Raw genomic sequence first — 22754 nt, forward strand, 5'->3', positions numbered from 1 at the left:
AAAAGTTAAATAAAAGACAAGAGGATCTTGTTTGTAATAACAGATTTCCCCTGAGGAATTTGTATATGCGTGGAAAAAACTAAAGTAACGAGTAGTTAATTACTTTTTCAAATAGGTAATGAGTAGTTTAACTACAATTTCATCCAGTAAGTTAAGTGAAGTAATCAATTACTTTTTTAGGTAATTTACCCAACACTATACATATATATGTAGTGAATGCCAAATGGGTAGAATACATATGTGCTAAAACAAAGGAATTACACTTTTATAAATGTGTACTTACTCACTCTCACTATAAAAAAACGGCCCTCCGCACAGCCCTAAGAGGCGTGGTTCAGAAAGGTGCTACGTTGTGATTGGCTGGAGGAGTAATCAAACCTCTTGACAAGTCGTGTAAACAAATACTCACTGGGCATGCGCCACAGGAATAATGGAGGTCTGTCTTTTCCCCTCGGAGCGATGATGCCTGTTTCTACTGTTTCCTGCGATGTAGCGAAAAATCAACCCGTCTACATTTCTGCGTTTGTAAGTTTAAGTTTGTCGCAAGATAACTTGTTAACTTTGCGGAAGGTAGGACTTAATTTAAGCATATTTAAGAAAAAAGTAACGGTCGGCAGCCAGCCGTGTTTGCTAGTTAGTTAGCTGTCAAATCTCTGAGTTCGCCTTTCACTTTGCGGATGTTTTTGTATCAGACTACCATCAGGTCTGACTGTGCCACATAGATAACACGTAACTGTCGCTAACAAAACGTTTCTCCTCGACTGCGCTGGGGCGTTTGCTTCTTAATGACAAAACTTTTAATCCTGGAAACACTGAGCTTGCTAGCGGTTAGCATCTCAGCTAATAGACAGGGTAAATATTTTTCGAGTAGCTTATTTGCTATTGGTCCACTACATGTGACAGACAGGGGGTTTATCCAATCACAGAGCGAGAATCAGAGCGGTCACGGCATGAACTGTAAACACGAGAATTTCATTTTTTCTGCAAACACGAGATTACTGTTTGTAGTTTAAAACACGGGTTTCAAGCCAAGTTTCAGGAATAATTTAACATTTTTAATTTAGAAAATTATCGAGATGACAGTATTTTTATTGCCATATTTTATTATTTGGATTAAAAACATTATAAAGAACCAACCTGGTTAGATACTTATCAACATTTTGTAACATTAGGAATTCGATGCAGTTCAGTTAAAGTCGCACTCTTCCGATTTATTTTCAAAGTGTTCCCAGTGATCTTTTAATTATGATTGTGCTGTTTTTAGCCCAAATCAAAAACCTGTGTCGTTTTTCTGAGACAGAGGCCGATGTAGTTTGGGCCTCTGAGTTGTAGGCGGGACCATAGGCTTGGAGCAAGGCTACTCTCATTTCCCATCATCCATGTCCCGCTGGCTTACAGACCCTCACAACCCCATTTATGTTTTTTGCAACAACTCATGTGGTGTTCAGAATGAGAAGGATTGGGTAAATAAAGGTTATTCCAGAACTTTTCAAGGTTCTAACTTGCAGTCATGTTTGTCTTGGTCTGGTGAACCCATGAAGTTCTGGAGTAATGACAGAGTGACTGTCTAAAAAACACCTCTTTTGGAGGTCAGACTGTTCTTTTACATTTGTCAGCAGTCATAGAGTGCTGAACTGTGCTGATGTGTCTGTGCTACATCTATCAGAGTCCAGGTTGTAGCAAGGTTCTTTGAGATGACCACAGATCCCCCAGTCCAAAGTGAGGCCTTCAGGGTCATGACCTTCACCCCCTCCAAAGAGGAGTTCAAGGACTTTGTTCGTTATGTTGCCTACATGGAGTCACAGGGAGCTCACAGAGCGGGAATAGCCAAGGTAAGTTTTTTTGTTTTAAATATTTAGTTTCATAAACTTTCCATGTTCTATGAAGATTCCAACATTTATTCAAGTAAATTGTTGACTTTCAACTAGGGGTGTGATGATTATTTTATACAACAATTTGATTCATGTCATAATTTGTGGTTGCTGGTCCAATTCATAGTGGATATTGGTTCATTTTGAATGAACTGATTTAACTTGGTTCACTGACCTAAAATGGATCCAGAACACCTTTGTCCAAAATTTCCACCAGTGAGACTCAGACAGAAATTCCTGCTACTGAACAGTGAAGTTTTCCAGATTCCTGGATTTCTTCCAGTGTAAATGAAATATGTGTCCAAACAAACAAGTAAACTAGAATGAATGTTAAATCCATTCACATTTTAGTTTCCTAAAGTTCAGTCCACTGTTGTTTTTCCACATCCAAAGAATCCAAAGGGAACATTTTTAGAACATTCTAGCACACTGGATGGTCACATGAGTTTGATAAATTCAAAGAGTTTTCACTCATTGGACTGGAATGATGGACTGATCTGTTTTTGATGACATCACATGTGTGTTGTCTGCTGTGATGCACTTGGTCATTTTTAAGCTATAATCAAATGAAGCAATCTAAACATTATTTTCCAATATCGATATAATTGATTTATTTGAAATTATTTTATAATGATACAATTCAATTCAATTAATAACTTGCCTCAGACAGTTCAGTCTGGTTGGATTGTAGGACTATGAAACGATTCATTGATTTGGTTGATGAATCATTACACTTTAACTTCCAGCTGCAGCCGTGTCTGATAGATAGGCTTACTGAGCAGTGGTTGAGATTCAGAGGGAGTTCATGGTATGGGCCCCCATCTCTGCTCAGCTGTAGTTTCAACCAGTTTTCACAGCTGCTGTGCTGACCAGGGAAGGCAAGTGGTTCTGGGTCCTACCTGGGTGCTGTCTTTGGACTGGACCAGGTCTACCTCAGCAATGCTGCTGTTTTCTGAAAAGATGCAGCATGCTGTCACATCTATCACAAACAGTTTTTAAGGATGGCAGGAAACGATTTGTTGTTCTTCTGGAAAGGTTTTGCTGGAGGTGTCTGCCAAATTCAGCAGATGGGAAACACACATGTCCAAAGAACTGAAAGTTTTTCTCAGCAAAACGTCTATTATGTACTGTGTTTACGTTGTTTTTGCTGGTTCCCACAATACTTGGGGCAACCTACCTCTGCAGGAGGGAAGGAACCTTGCACTCTGCATTCTCTGAAGTAGGAAATGTCCTGGCTTAAAGTGTTTTTCTGTCATGGTTGCACGCAGTCGCATGCACAAAGAGAAACGCCCTATCTTTGATTATTTTTGTGTTTATAAACAAATCAAACGATTACAGAGTTATGTGTAATTCAGTGTGAACCCTCAGTTGGTAACAGGAATGATCCACCCTACGGGATGCAGTGTGAAATGACCTCAGAGGAGTGGAGGCGGAGCTCCAGTCTTTTATTAAATGTGTAATGTGGCTTCAGTTTAGAGTCCTTTTCCCCCTTCCACTCTTGAAACTTGGTTACTTTGGTTACTGTTGTTCTATAAGTCAGAGTGTCTTTGGAAAAAAAAAAAACTCCTAAAGAATGTCGCATGCAAATCTCATTGTGTCTGCAGCTTCGACTGTCTTTCTGAGCGGCTGATCATTTCACAATTAAAGACTTTTCTGTTTTCTTCTCTTCTAGGTTATTCCTCCTAAAGGCTGGAAGCCAAGAAGGACGTATGATGACGTGGATGATCTGCTGATCCCTGCTCCCATCCAGCAGGTGGTGACCGGTCAGTCAGGCCTCTTCACGCAGTACAACATCCAGAAGAAGCCCATGCTCGTCCACGAGTTCCAGAAGACCTCCAACTTGGACAAGTCAGTCCACCTCACAGAGGTTTTCCGTCAGGAAGTTGAAATGTGTTTGAACTTCAATGACCTGACACTGTTGTGAGCTGCAGGTTCTGCAGTCCCAGGTTTGTTGACTTTAACGAGCTGGAGAAGAAGTTCTGGAAGAACCTGACCTTCAACCCTCCTCTTTACGGAGCGGACATCAGCGGGACGCTGTTTGATCCTGTGAGTGCTGGGAAAGCTTCGGGAAGCGATGTGGATCATCCTGGTCACAGCCTCCTCTTCCTCACAGGACGTGCCGGACTGGAACATCAGCCATCTCGACTCCATATTGAACGCGTTGGAGGGCAAGTGCGATGACAAAATCAAAGCGGCCCAGGGGCCTTTGATTGACTTCGGAATGTGGAAGAGCGCCTTCGCTTGGCACACGGAGGAAATGGATCTGTACAGACTTAGCTACATGCATTATGGAGAACCCAGGAGCTGGTAAGTGCTCTCCTGCGCGGCACAAACATGCACACGCACAGTGGACCCCCTCATATGCACAGGTGCCCTGAATGGGTTGATAATCAGATTTTTGAATTTTTCTGCAAACTTATCATGAAAAATTTACAATAAAGTTGTTGCAGATTTTAAAACGTTTTTATATCCAAAAAAAAAAGTGTTTTCATAAAACAGTCCTGATCTGAAAGTGGAGAAAAAAATATTAGATTTCTGTACAACAAAGGAGAGAAAAACATTCAGCATCCCAGATTAACACACATCTAGGATTTATCTTCATTGTCTGGTGAAGTTGATCCGCAGCTGTTTATTCCCTTTCTTCTGTAGGTACGTCGTTCCCCCAGAACACGGCAGAAGGTTGGAGAAACTAGCCAAGGGTGAGGAAATCTTCCTCGTTTTGTTTTTTCATTTGATCCTAACTGAAATTAAAATAGTTTTTCCAGTAATTCAAGCTCAGACTTTTGACACACCATCTTCTTACTAGTTTGTATTTTGACATTTAAATCTTATTTTTTGAGCTCAAACATTGTTTTTTTTAAATAATTTACTGTGAAACCTGAACTCATTTATGAAGGTTTGGATTCTTCGCTTAAGGCTCTGTGGGCTGGAGAAGGAAATGAGGTTCTGGATCAGAAATGTTAACATTTCTTTTTGATATTTACCATAAAACAAAACTACAACCTTTAAGCAAGAGCTGCTGAACAAAGTTTCTTACAGGTTCCTGACATAATGACTTAAACAATTCTTGATTCTAATTGATCAGTAGATTTTCATATTTACACTGACCAAAAATATAAACGCAACACTTTTGTCATTGCTCCCATTTTTTATGGTATGAACTCAAAGATGTGAAACATTTTCCCCATACACAAAATAACCAGTTCTCTAAAATATTGTTCACAAATCTGTCTAAATCTGTGACAGTGATCACTTCTCCTTTGCCAAGACAATCCATCCCACCTCGCAAGTGTGCCATATCAAAATGCTGATTAGACAGCATGATTATTGCAAAGGTGTGCCGTAGACTGGCCACAAGAAAAGGCCACTCTGAAATCTTCAGTTTTGTTTTATTGAGGGGGTCAGGGGACTCAGACAACCAGTCAGTATCTGGTGTGACCACCATTTGCCTCATGAAGTGCGACACATCTCCTTCGCATAGAGTTGATCAGGTTGTCTATTGTGGCCTGTGGAATGTTGGTCCACTCTTCTTCAATGGCTGTGCGAAGTTGCTGGATATTGGCAGGAACTGGAACACGCTGTCGTACACGCCGATCCAGAACATCCCAAACATGCTCAATGGGTGACATGTCCGGTGAGTATGCTGGACATGCAAGAACTGGGATGTTTTCAGCTTCCAAGAATTGTGTCCACATCCTTGCAACATGGGGCCGTGCATTATCATGCTGCAACATGAGGTGATGTTGTTGGATGTACGGCACAACAATGGGCCCCAGGATCTCGTCACGGTATCGCTGTGCATTCAAAATGCCATCAATGAAATGCACCTGTGTTCTTCGCCCATACCATAACCCCACCACCACCATGGGCTACTCGATCCACAACATTGACATCAGAAAACCGCTCACCCACACAACGCCACACACGCTGTCTGCCATCTGCCCTGAACAGTGTAAACCGGGATTCATCCTTGAAGAGAACACCTCTCCAGCGTGCCAGACGCCATCGCATGTGAGCATTTGCCCACTCAAGTCGGTTACGACGACGAACTGGAGTGAGGTCGAGACCTCGATGAGGATGACGAGCATGCAGATGAGCTTCCCTGAGACGGTTTCTGACAGTTTGTGCAGAAATTCTGTGGTTATGCAAACCGATTGTTTCAGCAGCTGTCCGAGTGGCTGGTCTCAGACAATCTTGGAGGTGGACATGCTGGATGTGGAGGTCTTGGGCTGGTGTGGTTACACGTGGTCTGCGGTTGTGATGCCGGTTGGATGTGCTGCCAAATTCTCAGAAACGCCTTTGGAGACGGCTTATGGTGGAGAAATGGACATTCAATTCCCTAGCAACAGCTCTGGTGGACATTCCTGCTATCAGCATGCCAATTGCACGCTCCATCAAAACTTGCGACATCTGTGGCATTGTGCTGTGTGATACAACTGAAGATTTCAGAGTGGTCTTTTCTTGTGGTCAGTCTAAGGCACACCTGTGCAATAATCATGCTGTCTAATCAGCATCTTGATATGGCACACCTGTGAGGTGGGATGGATTGTCTTGGCAAAGGAGAAGTGCTCACTATCACAGATTTAGACAGATTTGTGAACAATATTTCAGAGAACTGGTTATTTTGTGTATGTGGAAAATGTTTCACATCTTTGAGTTCATACCATAAAAAATGGGAGCAATAACAAAAGTGTTGCATTTATATTTTTGGTCAGTGTAGATGAATACATCGATCTTTATTGTGATTGTCACTGGTAGAGTGAAATTCTAAAAGTGCTCATGTAACACCTATACGTTAATAAAAACTATTTGTCATGATAACATTTATGACAAAGTGTATAAATAATATATAAAATGTATAAAAAGTGTATCATTCCTTCACTGAAAACAGGAAATAATAATTAAAATGATGCTCTCTGACTTTAAGGGAGCTGTCATTGCCGCTGCTGCCTTCTTGTCTCCATGTTTTCTATATGAATGAGCCGTGCTTATTATACTCATCAGACTCTATAAGCGGAACCCGCAAAAATGGAACCGGTTCAGTCTTTTATTTCATGGACGTCTGACATTATAAGGGGTCTAATGACCAGCAGATGGGAGTTTTCATACTTCTTGTTTTGGCTTCAACAACATAAAATAAAATAGAAATAATATAAAAATAACTTTATAGGCATATAATGAAACGCAGTTTTGTAATTAAAAAGGCTGAGCAAAATGTTATTAACTAGATAACTATTAGACTTTTTCCTTTCCTGTGAAGCAGTTCCCTGCATGTTGCAGAGATGCAAACATCTGACTGAATTCTGCATAATTCTGCAGGTGGTAGTCCTGTCTGTCTGTTAAACAGAAACTTGGTTTCTGGATGTTTACAGCGGTTTTCTCCGCTCTTTTTGTGCCACAGTAATTTATCTTCTAAAAGGTTTTTCTGCTCCTCCAGGTTTTTTCCCCGGAAACGCTCAAAACTGCGAAGCCTTCCTGCGGCACAAAATGACTTTAATTTCTCCTACAATCCTGAAGAAGTACAATATTCCATTTGAGAAGGTAATCACACTTTACTTTCTCATGTTTGTTTGAGAATCAATATTTATATTTCACATCATAAACGTGTTAGCTCCTTCTCTTTGTTATATTTGCAAATGCAAATTTTACTGCTTTTCATCTTGTCTCAATTTCTACAGTTTTATCTGGATTTTGGCTCATTTTTAATATTTAAAGATGATTTTTTTAATCATTTATCATATCTCTATTTGGTCTTTATTTTACACTTTAAAAATATTTTATTTGAAGAAGTTTTTTGTCTCTATTTATCAACACATTCTTTTTAGTTTATTTCATTTTGAGCATAAGTGAAAAAAATGATTACATTTGAACAGAAATCTTCAGCAATTGTTGACTTAGAAGCTAAGAAAGTTCTCAACCTGAAACAGAACTGAAGAAATGAAGAGAGTTCTCCTCCATGTATTTCTGTTGACCTTGTCAATCAATCTCCTCCATGCTGTGTCTCCTGTACAGAAATCTGTTCATTTAAAGTTGACATTCTTAAGTAATGCAGACTTTTACTGACAACTTAGCCGAACTTTAATTATGAATATGTCATTTTTTATATAAAATTTAAAGAAACTGTCGTTTTCTCAGGTTTAGTTTCTGCAGAGCGGCAGTAGTTCATTAGAAATTCTCCTCTGAGGGAGGTGCCGGTCGGATTGATGTGTGGCAGGAAGTCTTCTGTGGTTACTGTGAATTGGTATAGATATGCTTAAGACTTATAAACAGTCGTGTAGATGCCACGTGATGGTGTGTGTACGTGTGTGCATGAGCATCATCGCAGGTAATGTAAGTTATATATGACTACCTTCCCATGACCTTGTATTGTCACACACACCCCCCCCCCCCCATCCTGTCCTGCCTGATTGTAAAAGCAAAACATGTCCATCACAAGAGGCACTCAGCTATTATCTTTGTGTTTATATGCTGGACCGGACAAAAAAAAGGACTTACCCTCTGAGTTGTGGATGGGACGGTTGGCACCGGGCAACCCCGTCCCCACCTCCTCTCCCTGTTGCTGTGGGCTCAGTGCAGGGAGCTGGTGGCCCACTCAGCATATTTTATGTCACAAATACAATTTCAAACGTCATCTTTTCGTCTGCTTCTGATTCACAATGATTAGAATAAAGAAAAACTCAGAAATGGAATTTTGACCTTCATTTTCTTCATACATGTCCTTCATCCTCAGAAAAAAAAACACCATTTCCATTGGAGTGGGTCTTCAAAGTTAAAAGTCCTGTTGTGATTTTGTTCTTTTCAGGTGATTCAGGAGGCGGGGCAGTTCATCGTGACATTCCCGTTTGCATACCACGCAGGATTTAACCACGGCTTCAACTGCGCAGAGTCCACAAACTTTGCCACGGAGCGATGGATCGAGTACGGAAAACGAGCAACATTGGTATGACCACACAAAGACATCTGTATAAACCACTTTTTTTGCCCCGGCATGGCTGGTGCTTGTTCAAAAAGGCTGCTCCCCACAAAAAAAGCTTGCTGTAAAAATGGGCAGAACAATATGGGAGGTTTGGAAATAAGGAATGCGGTTACTTTCCTCTTTCACTGCACCCACAAACTCAATGATCTGCCTCTCCATCTGTGGTGTTTTTCCCCAAACTGGGTCTCCCTTTTACACTCAACCCAACCATCTGATCCTCTCACTTTATGTTCCTTCTGCTGTTCTTCTCTCTGTTCCCATCCTCCTCACTTCCAGAGAACATCTCCTGGGCCCAGTGAAATCCCTAAAGTTAATGTTGTTTGTTTTGTAGTTTAGTCATTCACTGCAAAGTTTCAGCAGGGATCACAGTATGGATCTGTGTCTCCTCTCAGTGCTCCTGCCGTCAGGACTCAGTGAAGATTTCCATGGATGCATTCGTCCACAAGTATCAGCCAGAGCGTTACAGCCTGTGGAAGGCAGGGAAGGACCATGTCCTCATCGATCACTCCAAACCCACTCCGGAGGCTGCCGAGTTTCAAAGAAAAGCAGACGTCCAGCCACTTAAGGAGAGTTTGTCTAAAAGGTCAGCGAAGGAGCCTTCGGGTCGCATCCAGTACAACAGGTTAGGATCAGAACACTCCCACTTGATCTTACTAAATATTTTTCAGATCTGGTGATCAGGAACTCTGTAACTTAATTTTATGTTCTAGACTGTTTGCTTTATTCAGGCAGAGGAGCAGGTCTTTATGATCTCCAAAGATCTGACTCAGAGGAGCTGTAACTGCTCAGCTGGTTTCATATCATTTTACCGTTTCATTCTAAAATCAAACATTCAGAAAGGTGTTTTTTAAGATCTTCTGCAGATTTCAAAGGTCACTTCAGAAGATCTCCAACAGAATCCATAAACACATGTTTTCTTCTCCGCTTTAAACAGGGTTGATCTCAAACGTTATTGAAGTGCTTTTGATGGAGCCTTTATCTGACCCAACATGTGAATTCATTTTAGATTGAGTTCATTATGCTAGAAAACTTTGGTCTCTAAGTATTTCCTTTTGACTTTTCAGTCTCAGATTTTGAGAGGCATGTGCCGAACCATGCACCTCTTGATCATCTTCTACGCAGATGACCCTGTTCTCTCTGCTGTGAGAATACCTGCCTCTACAGGACTTCCTCTTGATAAAGAACCACCAGCTCTTTGTTTTATCTGTATTTTTCTAAAACAGGATCACCTTCTTGAGTCATGTTCCTCTGTGGTTCTGTATAAGACATATAGATCCTCTTTTTGTTCTTCAGCTCGTTTTCTGGTTTTAAAATTTTCGGTTTGGGTTTTTGAAATTGTAAGCCACGTTGTTTAATGAAAATCAATGGGAAAGGCTTGAAATCCTTAAAAAATAAAAAAGCGTCCTTGAGAGCTGTGAACATTGACAAACTTTCAGCTTTAAAAGTCACTCAGTCTTTGAGTGACTTAAGATTCATTTAAGATTTAAGCGTCTTTCACTTCTACAAGACTTTGAAAATAGTCCTACTTTTCCTTTTTTTTAAAACTCAGTTTGGATTTTATGTTCATGGCAGTTCAGGACTAGACAATATATGACATCACACAGGATGTTGGATTAGATATCATATCAGTATAGAGCTGTGACGGTGTCGGATTTTTTATCACCGCGGTGATGAACCACCAGGGGGCGAGGTGTCGCGGTTAACCGCAGCCCCCCCCCAAAAAAAACGCACACACAAAATCCCCCTGGCGGCCGCATCGGAAATAAATACAATTACAACGTACTATTCTTCATTAACAAAGAACAGTAACAACTAACTACTACCTAGATTGACTGTGACCGTGTGAGTGCAGTGCGTCTTGTCGGACTAAGAGGGAGGTGCGCACACGTGTGTTGGGGGTGCGTGTTAATTCCTCTGCAGCGGACCACTCTCCAGCGGCATGCGAGTTTCACCTGTGCTCTCTGGTACAGACATCTTCTCAGAATATTATATATTGCCCAGTAATAAACGAGACTGCAGACACTTTGTCACCTGTCTGGTTGCCATGAAGCCTGACAACCATGAAGAACGCGGGGCAGGAGGCTCCGCCTTTGTTTATACAGACACGGAACGTTACGCTGCACAAAATAGTTCCCAAACAAAAAGATGTAGTGATATTCATGGAAATCTAACAGCGCGGGTTCCTATTTGGTGTTGCAGAGTGACTGAGTGCCCCCCCCCCAACACAACGCATCCTTTGGGCGGCCGTGTCGCGCACTTAAGAACGCACACAGCTTGTAATGGAAATTAATTAAATTAGATTAATTAGAACGCAGTAAATTTGTCGTATTTCCTCATAAAACAGAAACCTCTTTTGTACAATAAGGATGTGTGTGTTTCTGAAACAGCGCACTTGTGTGTAAGTAGAGTGAGCACGCGCCGCATGCTTCAAAGAGACAGTACTGACAGCCGTGCAGGCCGGTGCAAGGAGAGAAGGAGAAGAGTGATAAAAGGTTTCCCATAGAAACCCTTGAAGTCTGAACACAGGACTAGCAGAGAAAGTAAATTATCAGCAAAGATGAATGTGTTTAATGTGTTTATTATAGTTCCAGTCACGCGCCATATGCAAAACAAAAAAACAAAAAAAGGTTCGGTGATGAGGTCATCACCGCGGTGATGCGGTTATCGTCACAGCCCTATATCAGTATCCTGCCTTATTCTGCCTAGCAACTGGAACATATTTTGCTGAAACCGCTGTTTAATTTTGAACTGTGGTTAGCTAATTTATAGGCCTGCACAATATACCGCAAATTTATCGTTATCGCGAAATCAAGCTGTGCAATATGCATACCGCAAAAGACGGCAAAAATCGCAATAAATGATTACCTTAAATGTGCTAAAACAAACTCATGGCAGCTTGAAATATTGAACAAATGAAATAAATCCCTTTATGCATTTAACCAATCGGAAGGACCCGTTTACGTTGTTGATCAATCAGATGAGCCCTTTTATGTTTGATGTTTGCCTCCTACGTCGACAAGGGTCATTTGGAGTATAATTTTTAAACTGTTGCAGTGAAATGGAAATGATGTTTTTTTTTTTTGCTATTTGTTTATATACCGCAATTTATATCGTTATCGCAATATTAATGACCAATATCGCATATTGCAAGTTTTCCTCATATCGTGCAGCCCTACTAATTTATTTATTTATATATTTTAGCTTGATTTAACTTTATCAACAAGTTTTAGCAACCATATAGTGTTCTTAACTTAAATGCATAAGTGTTAATAATTGATACCATCATAATAAAGTTTTAAACATGTTTTTCTTCTGTGAATTGTTTTGTATCAAAGCTTCTGCTAAATAAATGAATTAAGGTTTGTGTCACATGTCTGAGACTCTGCTCTCCTCATGGTTGTTAAAACTGTTGTTTCAGTCTCAAGGCAGAGGGTAGGAGGCGTCAGAACGAGGCTAAAAAAACCTCCGAATCGGGAGCTGTGAAGTCCCAGCTGACAGAGAAGAAAACTGAGGGGGCGGAGTCAGACAAATCTGATCTGATGGATGAGGAGAATCCTGCCAAGATTTCTGTCCCCCAAGGTACGGAAGCAGTCATCCAGTATCAGTAATCTCGTTTTTTTTGTTATTCTATCAATTACAATAGATTTATATATAAATATATATATATATATTTATTTTTTATATATAAACATCTGAATCATGGTAACGTGTGCTCCTCTGCCCTTTCTCTTCGTTCACTTGAATTGACACATTTGACATCTGCATTTGCCAGGAAATGTTTGAAAGTATTTGCAGTCAATTAAATTCAATTTTCTGCTCATCATTTCTGGGTGAGAGCCATCCTTATCCCCCCCCAATCAAACTCTCATACACCTTATTGCAGGTTTTTTTAAAACTCACTATAACTGTTGTGCTAACTCCGCCCTCTGTTGCCATGGAAAAATTTAGGACATGAGGTGAATCAACTGCGGGAATCTTTCCTTCTCTGTGAAATTGGCGTTGAAATCGACCGAGAACTGTTGAGTCTCACTCTTGAGTATGCGTCTATTAAATTTCTTTGTTCAGACACTGAAGCAGCTGAGCTGGAAGCAACCAAGGAGAAGGGCAGCAAGCAACAACTTCAGTCCAAAGTTCAGTCTAAAAGCAGCAGCAAAAAAGGCGTCAACAGACGGAGCCCTGCAAAGAAAGAGAAAAATGGAGAGACGGCTACAGATGTTTCTCCTCATCGACCTCCTGCCACCAAACTGGTTTCACCAAACTCTAAGGAGACTGGCCACAGCATGGATTCTCCGGGTGAAACCCAGCTGAGTCCCGCTGGTCTGTTTCAAAGGCCGCTGAGCTCTGCGGATGTCCTGCATGTCCACAGCTACGCCAAAGGGGACTATGGGGACGAGGTCCCACCAAAGGAGGAGGAGAACGATGGCAGGGACTTTAAGAAGGCAGAAGACTTTGGACCCAGCAGCAAAGTTGTAAGTTGATAAAAAGGATGAATCTCCAAAGTGCCCTTTTCCTTTGACCTAACTTCACATGGACAGAGTCTTTGTCTCCAGGTGATGGAAGTCAGCATGACTGGAGATCAGGAGCCAGAGAAAGTCCAGGTCCAGCTTCCAAACCACGAGCCGCCCCCACAGGATTGTACGAGTGATGAAGGTGTGTCAAAGCAAAATTTTCTCCAATGTTATCCTCTGGAGCTCATTCAGATGAGTGTGTAATCCTCTTGCTTGCTGCAGAGGGCGCTGATGAGCTTTCTACCTCAGAGGAGTTTGGTTTGGAGGTGGAGAACTGGGCAAAGGCTCTGGCCCACCTATGGCAAAACAGACCAACCAACCTAAAGAAAGAAAAGGAGTACAACCAGCGCATGGGCTGCAAACCTCCATACTGCTCTATCTGCGCACTCTTTCACACTTACCAGCAGGTAACACTCACCTGAGCAGATCCTGTTCACCTATACAGGTTACTTTTGCATAATGTCTTAGAGTTATGGTAATCAATACGTTAACCAGCCATTCATCATATGAAAGTAACCATCCAACAAATCTCTGAGATTTACCAATTTTTAAACAAACACCCATGGACTCTCTGAGAGTTAACCACTAGAGGGGGGAACGATACCCGTAGTTGAACAGTACCGTTTTTGTACGGCAGTTTCGGTTCGGTGCACTTCTGTACCGTTTCGGTACGTTTTTTTTCTTTTTTTTCTCCCGCACATGCATTGTAACGACTCTTTGTCACTCGTAGCAGGGAAACGAGAGCCGAGCTGCTACTAAACTATCTGCATTGACTGTCCTTGCCCCATCCTCCACTCGCCTTCAAATAGACTCAGAGAGAGAGTAGACAGAGAAATAGATGCTCCATCTCCTTTCCAGCATTAAAACTAATTTATTATGAACACACACGAACAGCGTAACAACATGAACCTCACTTCTCTTCATAGCTCTCTCAGTGATGGTGAAGGATTCAACACACTAGATTTCACACTTCCTATGAGTCTTAGTGGCTGTAGGCGGGGCTAACCCGCAGGGCGCCACTGTATTAACTTTGCACCAAGGCAGAAGTAATGTTAGCCGTGAGTTTCCTCTGAGACACTATTAGGTGACGGACAGTAAGCATGTCAAAATATGACTAATGCAGACGTGAGGCCAGAGATGAGGACCCCCCCCATCTCCTTACACCCTCCTGTGTGGGGGGAACACTTTGGCTTTGTTGTTAGCATCCATGAAGGAAAAAGACACTGTGGTCAATGCTGTGTGTTGTCATTGTTACACAAAGATAGCGTATGCCATAGTAACACATCCAATCAGTTAACAAATTTAAAACAGCATCACCAACTGTAACAATCAGGTCTACAAGAAAGAAAATGTTCAAGTTCAAATGGTTTTTTTCAGGCCAGTGTTAATTATCCAAAGATTTTGGTTCCTGGCAGCTAATAGTTGTTCTTATTTTATTAAGCAGATCACCTACATAGGTCAGTTTTATTTTTTATGTAAAACCAATAAATGCATTTTGTAAGTAATTTTTTTCTGACTTAGTTTTTTGTACAGAAAAATTACCGAAAATAGATGGATGTATAGATAAAAAATGTATTAATCTCCCAAGGGAGAAATTCAGGTGTAGGGCAGCAAAAACACACACAAACACACACAATAAATAACAATAAAAGGTTCATTTCTGCAGATTTGTTAACCAGCAGGACTGAACGGAAATGTACCGAACTGAGCCTTATGAAATTCCGAAGCAAATTGAGATTTTAGTGTATCGTTACACCCCTATTAACCACGAAAACAACTTTTTAAATGTCACCTATTCCAACGTCTTTCTGATAATCACTACCAAAAGACTTATTTTAACAGAGGTAGTTAAGACAGGCCTTCATTGGTAAAACCGAAGAGTTTAGAGTGTTTTACCCACTCTCAGCATGACATGATCTGTGGAGGAAATCATCTCATTTTCAGAATATTATTTTGAAATATTATACATTTTCTGCTTAATTGCCTTTAATAACAGCTTCTGTTCTTTGTCAGATGGAGTACAAAAGGGCAAATGCCCCCGTCATGGGGGCAGGGGGCCATATGCGGACCAAACCTCTGATCCCAGAGATGTGCTTCATCACAACCACAGAGGAAGACTCTGAGCAGCAGGAGGAGTCTGTCGCTCCTTATCTTGAGGAAGACGGAAGCAGCCTCCTCATCAGCTGCTCGCAGTGCTGCGTTCGGGTTCATACCTGTCAGTGCACACACAAACACATACTCACACAAACCACTCAGACACAAATAGACACTGACATGTAAACACGCAGACATACACTCACCGGACACTTTATTAGGTCTACCTTGCTAGTACCAGGTTGGACCCCCTTAATCCTTGGTGGCTTAAGATATTGGAAACATTCTTTAGAGGGTTTGGTCCATATTGACATGACAGCATCACACAGTTGCTGCAGGTTTGCCGTCTGTACATCCACAATGCCAATCTACCGTTCTACCACATCCCAAAGGTTCTCTATTGGGTTGAGGTCTGGTGACTGTGGAGGCCATTTGAGTCCAGTGAACTCATTGTCATGTTCAATAAACCAGTCTGAGAGGATTCCAGCTTTGGGACATGGTACCTTATCCTGCTGGAAGTAGCCATCAGAAGATGGAACACTGTGGTCATAAATGGTCAGAAACAATACTCAGGTAGGATGTGGCATTGGAAACATGCTCAACTGGGACCGAAGGAGGCTTGAAGTGTGCCAAGAAAATATTCCCCACACCATTACACCACCACCACCAGCCTGAAGCCTTGGTACAATGCAGCAACCTAATAAGTGGTCCAATGAGGGAGGACGGTAGGTCGAGGACAGTTGATTGACTGACCCTGATTGGTGAAAAAACCATCCCATGGAATTGAGTCTCCCCACCCCAGGGGCCCCATCGCTCGAGGAGCCACCCCCCACACACAAACAAAGGGAGAGGAGCCAAAAAAGAGCCCGTCCCAGGGCCCCGCCCCCCCGCGCTGTTACTGCGGGAGCTTTGGTCAGGCACTGCCTCTCTCCTCTGACCTCTGGCATCAATAAGGCATTTCTGCCAACAGAGCTGCAGCTCACAGGATATTTGCTCTTTTTCTGACCATTCTGTGTTAACCCTAGAGATGGTTGTGGGTGAAAATCCCAGTAGATCAGCAGTTTCTGAAATCCTCAGACCAACCTGTCTGGCACCAACAACGTTTAAAGTCACTTAAATCTCCTTTCTTCCCCATCCCGATGCTCAGTTTGACCTGCAGCAGATCGTCCTGACCATATCTACATGCATAAATGCACAGAGATGCTGCCGTGTGATTGGCTGATTAGAAATTTGTGTCGAGCAGTTGGACATGTGTGCCTAATGGGGCGTCCGTGGTGCAGCGATAGGGCGGTCGACTTATGATCGTAAGATTGCAGGTTTGATTCCCGCCTTGCACGCCCATGAATCGAAGTGTCCTTGGGCAAGACACTGAACCCCACCTTGCCTCTGGTGGTAGGCGGGCGCCTGTATTTGGCAGCGGAGCCGCCACCAGTGTGTGAATGTGTGAGTGACTGTAAAGCGCTTTGTCCTTGTAGGAAGAAAGGCGTATACGCCATTTACCATTTACCATAATAAAGTGGCCAGTGAGTGTATGTATACAAACACATGGACACACACAAACACAAGTTCACCAATACAGACATTCATCTTTACAGACACACACACACACACTGTTCATCCTTTGTGCTTCTGCGTTTCAGCCTGTTATGGTGTGGATCCCACCACTGTGACCAAGGAGTGGAAGTGTGCACGCTGCAAAGCCAACGCCATGACTGAGGTGAGTCAGACCGCAGAGGTCAGACAGGGCAAGAACACATGTTTAAAAACAAAGGGTCATGGCAGAAACTGGAGTCATGCAAACTGCTACTTTTAACTGCAGCCAAAGCTCAATACAACAGAAAGGACAGTAACAAATAAATACATTAAACTTTCAAAGCTATGCAAAGAAAGAAAATGTTTGTTTTTTCCTGTGTGAAATTAATTGTTTTTCTGACATTGATTTGTTCTTAGAAGACAATCAGATCCTTCTTGCTCAAATCTGGGTTTTGCTTCTGAGTCATTGTGTTGACACTGGAAACTTAAACCTTTATTTGCTCGTAGTACCATCGCCACCTTGTGGAGCTCAGGCTCTCACCTGTCCTGCTGTTTTGTGAAGGCAGAAATGTTCTGCCCCCTGCATGAGCCCACAAACTGGTCCATCACCACTTGGGTCGGTTGTTGACAACCAGATGAGAGCAGAGAACTGCTCTGATTAACAGTGCTTGCCCCCCCACCACCCCAGAAGAGTGTGAGCTGATTTCTACAGGCCTTTAGGAAAACGTTCAGTTCAGAAACATTCAAACTTTCAGGAGAGAAACCTCTCATGGCCATGAGCTGCAATGTCCTAAATAATTACAAATGTAGAAAGATAACTAGAAAATGGAACTTAGGTGACAGCTTGCAGAAACTGTTTTGGGTTTTTCCTCTTCTCCAGGTTCCAGCTGCTCCTCCTCCTCCTTCTGTGCTGCAGTCACATTTGTCTGCCTTTTCCGTAGCTTGTGTGAGTTCTTGGTTGATGTTGTATTCTCGTTGCAGGATTGCTGCCTTTGTTGGTTAAGAGGCGGAGCTTTGCAGAGAACTAGCAACCACAAGTAAGTGAGCTCATCTGCTGAGCGGGTCGAGGTGGTCAGGGCTTTAAAATCGTTTCTTTTAAATTTGACCGTACCAAAGCCGTAAGCGTCTGTCTGAATGGTATAGGTGGGTGCACGTGTTGTGCGCCGTGGCGGTTCTGGAGGCTCGCTTCGTCAGCATCTCTGACAGAAGTCCTGTGGATCTGAGTGGAATTCCTCTGCAGAGATTTAAGCTGGTGAGTTCAGTGGAGGGTCTGAAGTCTAACATGTCTGAGTTCTGCTCCCAGGCTGCTGCAGCAGTCAAAAGACCTCCCAGTTTCCCGTTAGAACCCGTATTCTGTCGCAGGACAGAAGGTTCGGCTCATGGATCGGGAACTGAGTTTCTGAGCTTGAAAGTGACAAAATAGTGAAGCTGCTCTGGTCTGATTTAATAAGTTTAGCTCTGAATGTTAGGTGGAAAGAAATAGTGGAGGTAATTTCAGGCGTTCAGGTACCAAAGAAGCTGGAACAAGGTCATAAATGTGTCAGACGCATAATGAAGACATGTTGAAAAGATATATGAACAAACTAAATCAACAATAAAACAGTAAATTCTTCATATGATTAAGGAAGGAATTCCAAGTGGTATAAAAATCTTGTGTACAACTTCTAGCAGAGAAGTGAATTTTCTCCAAAACCAAATAATGTAAGAGATCATTTATCCACATCTTTAACGTTGGAGGAAAAGGATCCTTCCATTTGAGAAGAATAAGTCTCCTAGCAGTTAAGGTCCCAAAGATAATTCTCTTCTGTGCTTTGTGGTTGAGATTAAGATCCTGTGGGATTACACCAAATATTGCAGAAATTACAGAAGGTTTTATAGGTCTTTGTAAAACATCTGAAAATGCTTTAAATATTGACTGCCAAAAGCAACTTTATTTTGTAAACAACAATAATATTTTGACTATAATTTACAAAGTAGCCAGTTTTTAAAAGAAAAAGTGATGGTTTCCATTTTATTTTCTAGAAATTGATGTTTATTTTTGGGAAACTGAGAACTATAAAAACCGTTTATTAGTGCAGGTCGTCAGCGTTCGGCTCTGGTGTGATTGTTAAGACCGCAGTGGAAAAAATAGAACTCTGGACGTTGAGAAGAAGCAAACCTTCATGACTTTTGTGTTTGATGCCACAGAAGTGTTACTACTGTAAGAAGAGGATGAAGAAGGCGTCAGGCTGCTGCGTTCAATGCTCGCACGGCCGCTGCCCCACTGCCTACCACCCCACCTGCGCTCAGGCTGGGGGGGTCCTCATGCAGCCCGGAGAGTGGCCCTTCGTCGTCCACGTCACCTGCTGTCGCCACAAAGGCCCCGCCCAGATCGAGGTAGAGACCTACCGAAGGTTTTTCTGCCCGTCCTCTTTGTCCTCGAGCGTCACGACTTCACTCTGCGTTTCCCAGAGGAACAAAGCTGCCATGCATGAGCTGAGCGTGGGACAGAAGGTCATCTGCAAACACAAGAATGGACGCTATTACCAATGCGACGTGGTCCAGCTGTCCAAGGAGACCTTCTACGAGGTCAACTTTGATGATGGCTCCTTCAGCGATAACCTTTTCCCAGAGGACATTGTGGTGAGTTTCCTTTTTCCCTCCTGCAGCATCCAAACATCTTCAGTGTTGAGTTAGAAGACGATGCTAAAACGCGACCGGAACACCTACACAGAGCTGTCAGTCAGCTGCTGCATGGCGTCTGAAGGTGGATAACCTGCAGGTTTGAAGTCTCATCAGGAGTGCAGACAGACAAGGCTTTCACTGAGTCCAGCTCAACTCTACCTATGCTGGATATATCGTGAGGGAGTGTGGGGTTGAGTGTCTTGCTGAAGGACACGATGCCTGTCGATAGTGAGGTTTGAACCCCTAATCAACTGATTGGCTGAGCTACAGCCATCCCATATTGGTGTGCCAGTCATTTTGAATAAATGGATTCAGATCCAATCGATCTCTAAAACAGTTTATACTTTTTATTTTTATTTTTTATGGCAGAAAAGTCAAAGTCTTAAAAAACAGTGGTTCATATTTTTAATGTACTGAGAAAAAAAGCCTTTGAGTTTGTTTCTGAGACTTGAAGCTCAGATGTCTGTAGCAGCAGTGACCTCTTTAAAGGCTTGTTTTGTTGGCAGAGCCGGGACTGCGCTCAGCTGGGGCCACCGCCTTCAGGAGAGGTGGTTCAGGTGCGGTGGACAGACGGGCTGGTGTACGGAGCCAAATTTGTGGCAGCTCACATCACTCAAATGTACCTGGTAAGATCTTGCCTCTTGTTTGGAGCGTTTGCTTTTTGAATCCGGCTCAGGCGGATGTTTCTTGCTGTTATGTGGGGCCTCGGGGCGACCTGGCTAAAACCTAATTTTATCTTTAGATTTTGATCTTTAGATTTCAGATTTGGATTTAGGTAGACCTGATCCTGCCGTCATGAGCATCTTCACTACAGGTCCTGTATCCGCTGGACCCACACACCCTCATGGGCTCAGACTTCCAGGTCAAAGAAGAGCTTTATCTGTGGGGGGTTTCTCCAGAATTTAGGTTTGATGTTTTTGCAGGACCTGTCTCTGCTTTCCATCTACCTCAGAAACTCACAATCTCTGTATGTTTAGCCAATAATGGCATCTGTTTGAGGATGGTGGTAGTTTTTTTGGTAACTGTGGTAACTGTGGTAACTGTGGTGGTAGTGAAGAAGCCCATCTGGGTGCTGCACTCACACCAGCAGCTTTTACCTTATCAGAAGTCCACATCCCACGACTCAACTGCAGGACAGCATCACAAACATCTTCTCTCTATTAAGTCTGTTCATTTCAATTATTGATAAAGAACCTTTTGTCAACTAAGGTTGTCTCAAAGTGCCTCACAAAATGCAAAAGATAGAGCTGTATGATTGTCTTAGGTCAGTTCAATTCTGACTAATAATACTAATAGACTATATAAAAGACTTAAAGATGACATGGAAGACTTTGTGGTGTAATCCCAGGGCTTCCTTGCGTGTGACGGCTGTAACAGTCGGGTTGAAGCAGCTTCTGTGAGACAAAGACAACAGCTTCTTTTGGTTTTTGCGTGCGCTCTCCAGCTGCGAGTGCTCGGGTCATAAACCTGGAAAAACTTGGAACTTTAAATCAAGGTGAGCTTATGTTTCTGCTCTGCAGGTGGAATTTGAAGATGGGTCCCAGCTAACAGCTAAGAGAGACGACGTCTACACTCTAGATGAAGAACTTCCCAAGAGAGTCAAGTCCAGACTGGTGTGTGCAGCTTCTCACCTGACTCCTTCCGTGCAGATTCGGTTTGTGACTTACTGTCGCTGTCCTCCTTTCAGTCCAAAGCCTCAGACATGAGGTTCGACGGGATCTTTGAAGAGAAGGAGATCATCCGAGAATCAAAACGGCAGCGAGTCATCAACTCCCGTTACCGTGGAGACTACATCGAGCCTGTGATCTACAGAGCCATCATGGAGTAACATCAGCCAAGTGTGTCCACCTAAACACCACCAGCATCCACAGAGAAATTGCACCTTGAACAGCCTCAGACCGTTTTTTTATGGTTCCCTACTCGGTCTGCGTGGACTTACCTGTGCTCGGTTTTTTTTACATCGGTCAAGAAACTCACCGTTTTATATTTTTTTATTCCATCAGACACATCAACAGCAGGCGAACGTTTGGTCCTGTGGCATATAAACCAGAATAGAAATGACTTTCAGGAGAGAGAAAAAAAGAAACATTTATTCAAGGAAACTTCCACCTATGTAAAAATATTGATCAAATAAACGTTTTAGTTCATTTTGCTGCTTCAGTGTTTGTTAGTGTCCAACAGGTGGCAGTATTGAGCTTTTGAAAGAAACACAAACCGGATTGTCACCTTCGGCTTCCCACCAGTGTTGGTGTAAAAGAATATACGGTGACCCAAATTAAAACAACAAATCGCTTGATGCAAAAAACGTTTTAAAGATCTCAATGAAAAAAATATATTTAGATATTAAAAAACAGCATTGCATTTTAGAAAAAACAAAATTCCAGAAACTGAAATGTAACAAAGCAAAAATGAAAAAATTCTGGAAAGCAAAAGCAAATTCCAGAAAGCAAAGTGAAATGATGTGAAGGTTCACAATTAGTCAATGGACAAAGATGTGGTTTCTTACAAGATCTTTTAATATATATTTTTGTTGAGTTTTTTTCTTTTTGGTAAAGGACGACAGAAAAAGTTCAAAATTGTTGCAAAACTAAAGCATTGACGTGTTCTCCCTACCATGTCAAAGGTGGATAAAGGTGGAAAGATTTCATGTAATCCATGGACACCAGTGAAGATCACAAATCATTGAAGAAAAAAGGTTCAGAGCACTGTCTAGTGGGTCTAGATGACCCAACTCCCAATGGTAAAGTGCCTAGGATAGCACAAGGGTTACCCCTTGTGCTATCTTAGATGACCCCACCCTTACATTGACGTGTTCTCCCTACCATGACAAAGGTGGATAAAGGTGGAAAGATTTCATGTAATCCATGGACACCTGGGGGGTATTCCAGGAAGCAGGTTATGCTAGCTCCCACGGTAAATATAAGGCTAAGGAAGCGGATAACCTCAGCTTTCAGTTCCAAAAACAGTGGTATGTTTCAGGGTATGCTTAGTTACCATAGCAACTCATGCTCTGAACATAACCTGGTCTGGAGCAGGTTTAGTTGAAGGTTAGGTTGTTTTCAGAGAGGTGAAGCAGCATGACGTGTCCATTTGAAGATGATTTAGTGG

The 22754-nt window shown here is 42.3% G+C and overlaps 1 protein-coding gene across 5 annotated transcripts; it reads left to right on the forward strand.

Annotated features, from left to right (window-relative positions):
• The first annotated feature begins 394 nt into the window (after positions 1–394).
• On the forward strand, positions 395–21796 carry kdm4a (lysine demethylase 4A). Of its 5 annotated transcripts, XM_023954054.1 has the most exons (22): positions 395–525; positions 1667–1832; positions 3544–3719; positions 3803–3917; positions 3985–4178; positions 4521–4570; positions 7309–7412; positions 8674–8811; positions 9240–9469; positions 12266–12426; positions 12913–13316; positions 13383–13497; positions 13578–13762; positions 15369–15570; positions 17090–17166; positions 17964–18019; positions 18126–18234; positions 19170–19358; positions 19434–19604; positions 20153–20272; positions 21167–21259; positions 21334–21796. In XM_023954054.1, the coding sequence occupies exons 2-22, from the start codon at positions 1695–1697 to the stop codon at positions 21472–21474; spliced, it is 3168 nt and encodes a 1055-aa protein (XP_023809822.1). In that variant the 5' UTR covers positions 395–525; positions 1667–1694; the 3' UTR covers positions 21475–21796. The 5 variants fall into 5 exon arrangements, with proteins under 5 accessions (XP_023809822.1, XP_023809818.1, XP_023809820.1 ...); XM_023954050.1 differs by having other exon boundaries at positions 19170–19604; XM_023954052.1 differs by having other exon boundaries at positions 13398–13497; positions 19170–19604.
• Positions 21797–22754: the final 958 nt, after the last annotated feature.

This window comes from Oryzias latipes, chromosome 4 (genome assembly GCF_002234675.1).
Source record: "Oryzias latipes chromosome 4, ASM223467v1".
Classification (NCBI taxonomy): domain Eukaryota; kingdom Metazoa; phylum Chordata; class Actinopteri; order Beloniformes; family Adrianichthyidae; genus Oryzias; species Oryzias latipes.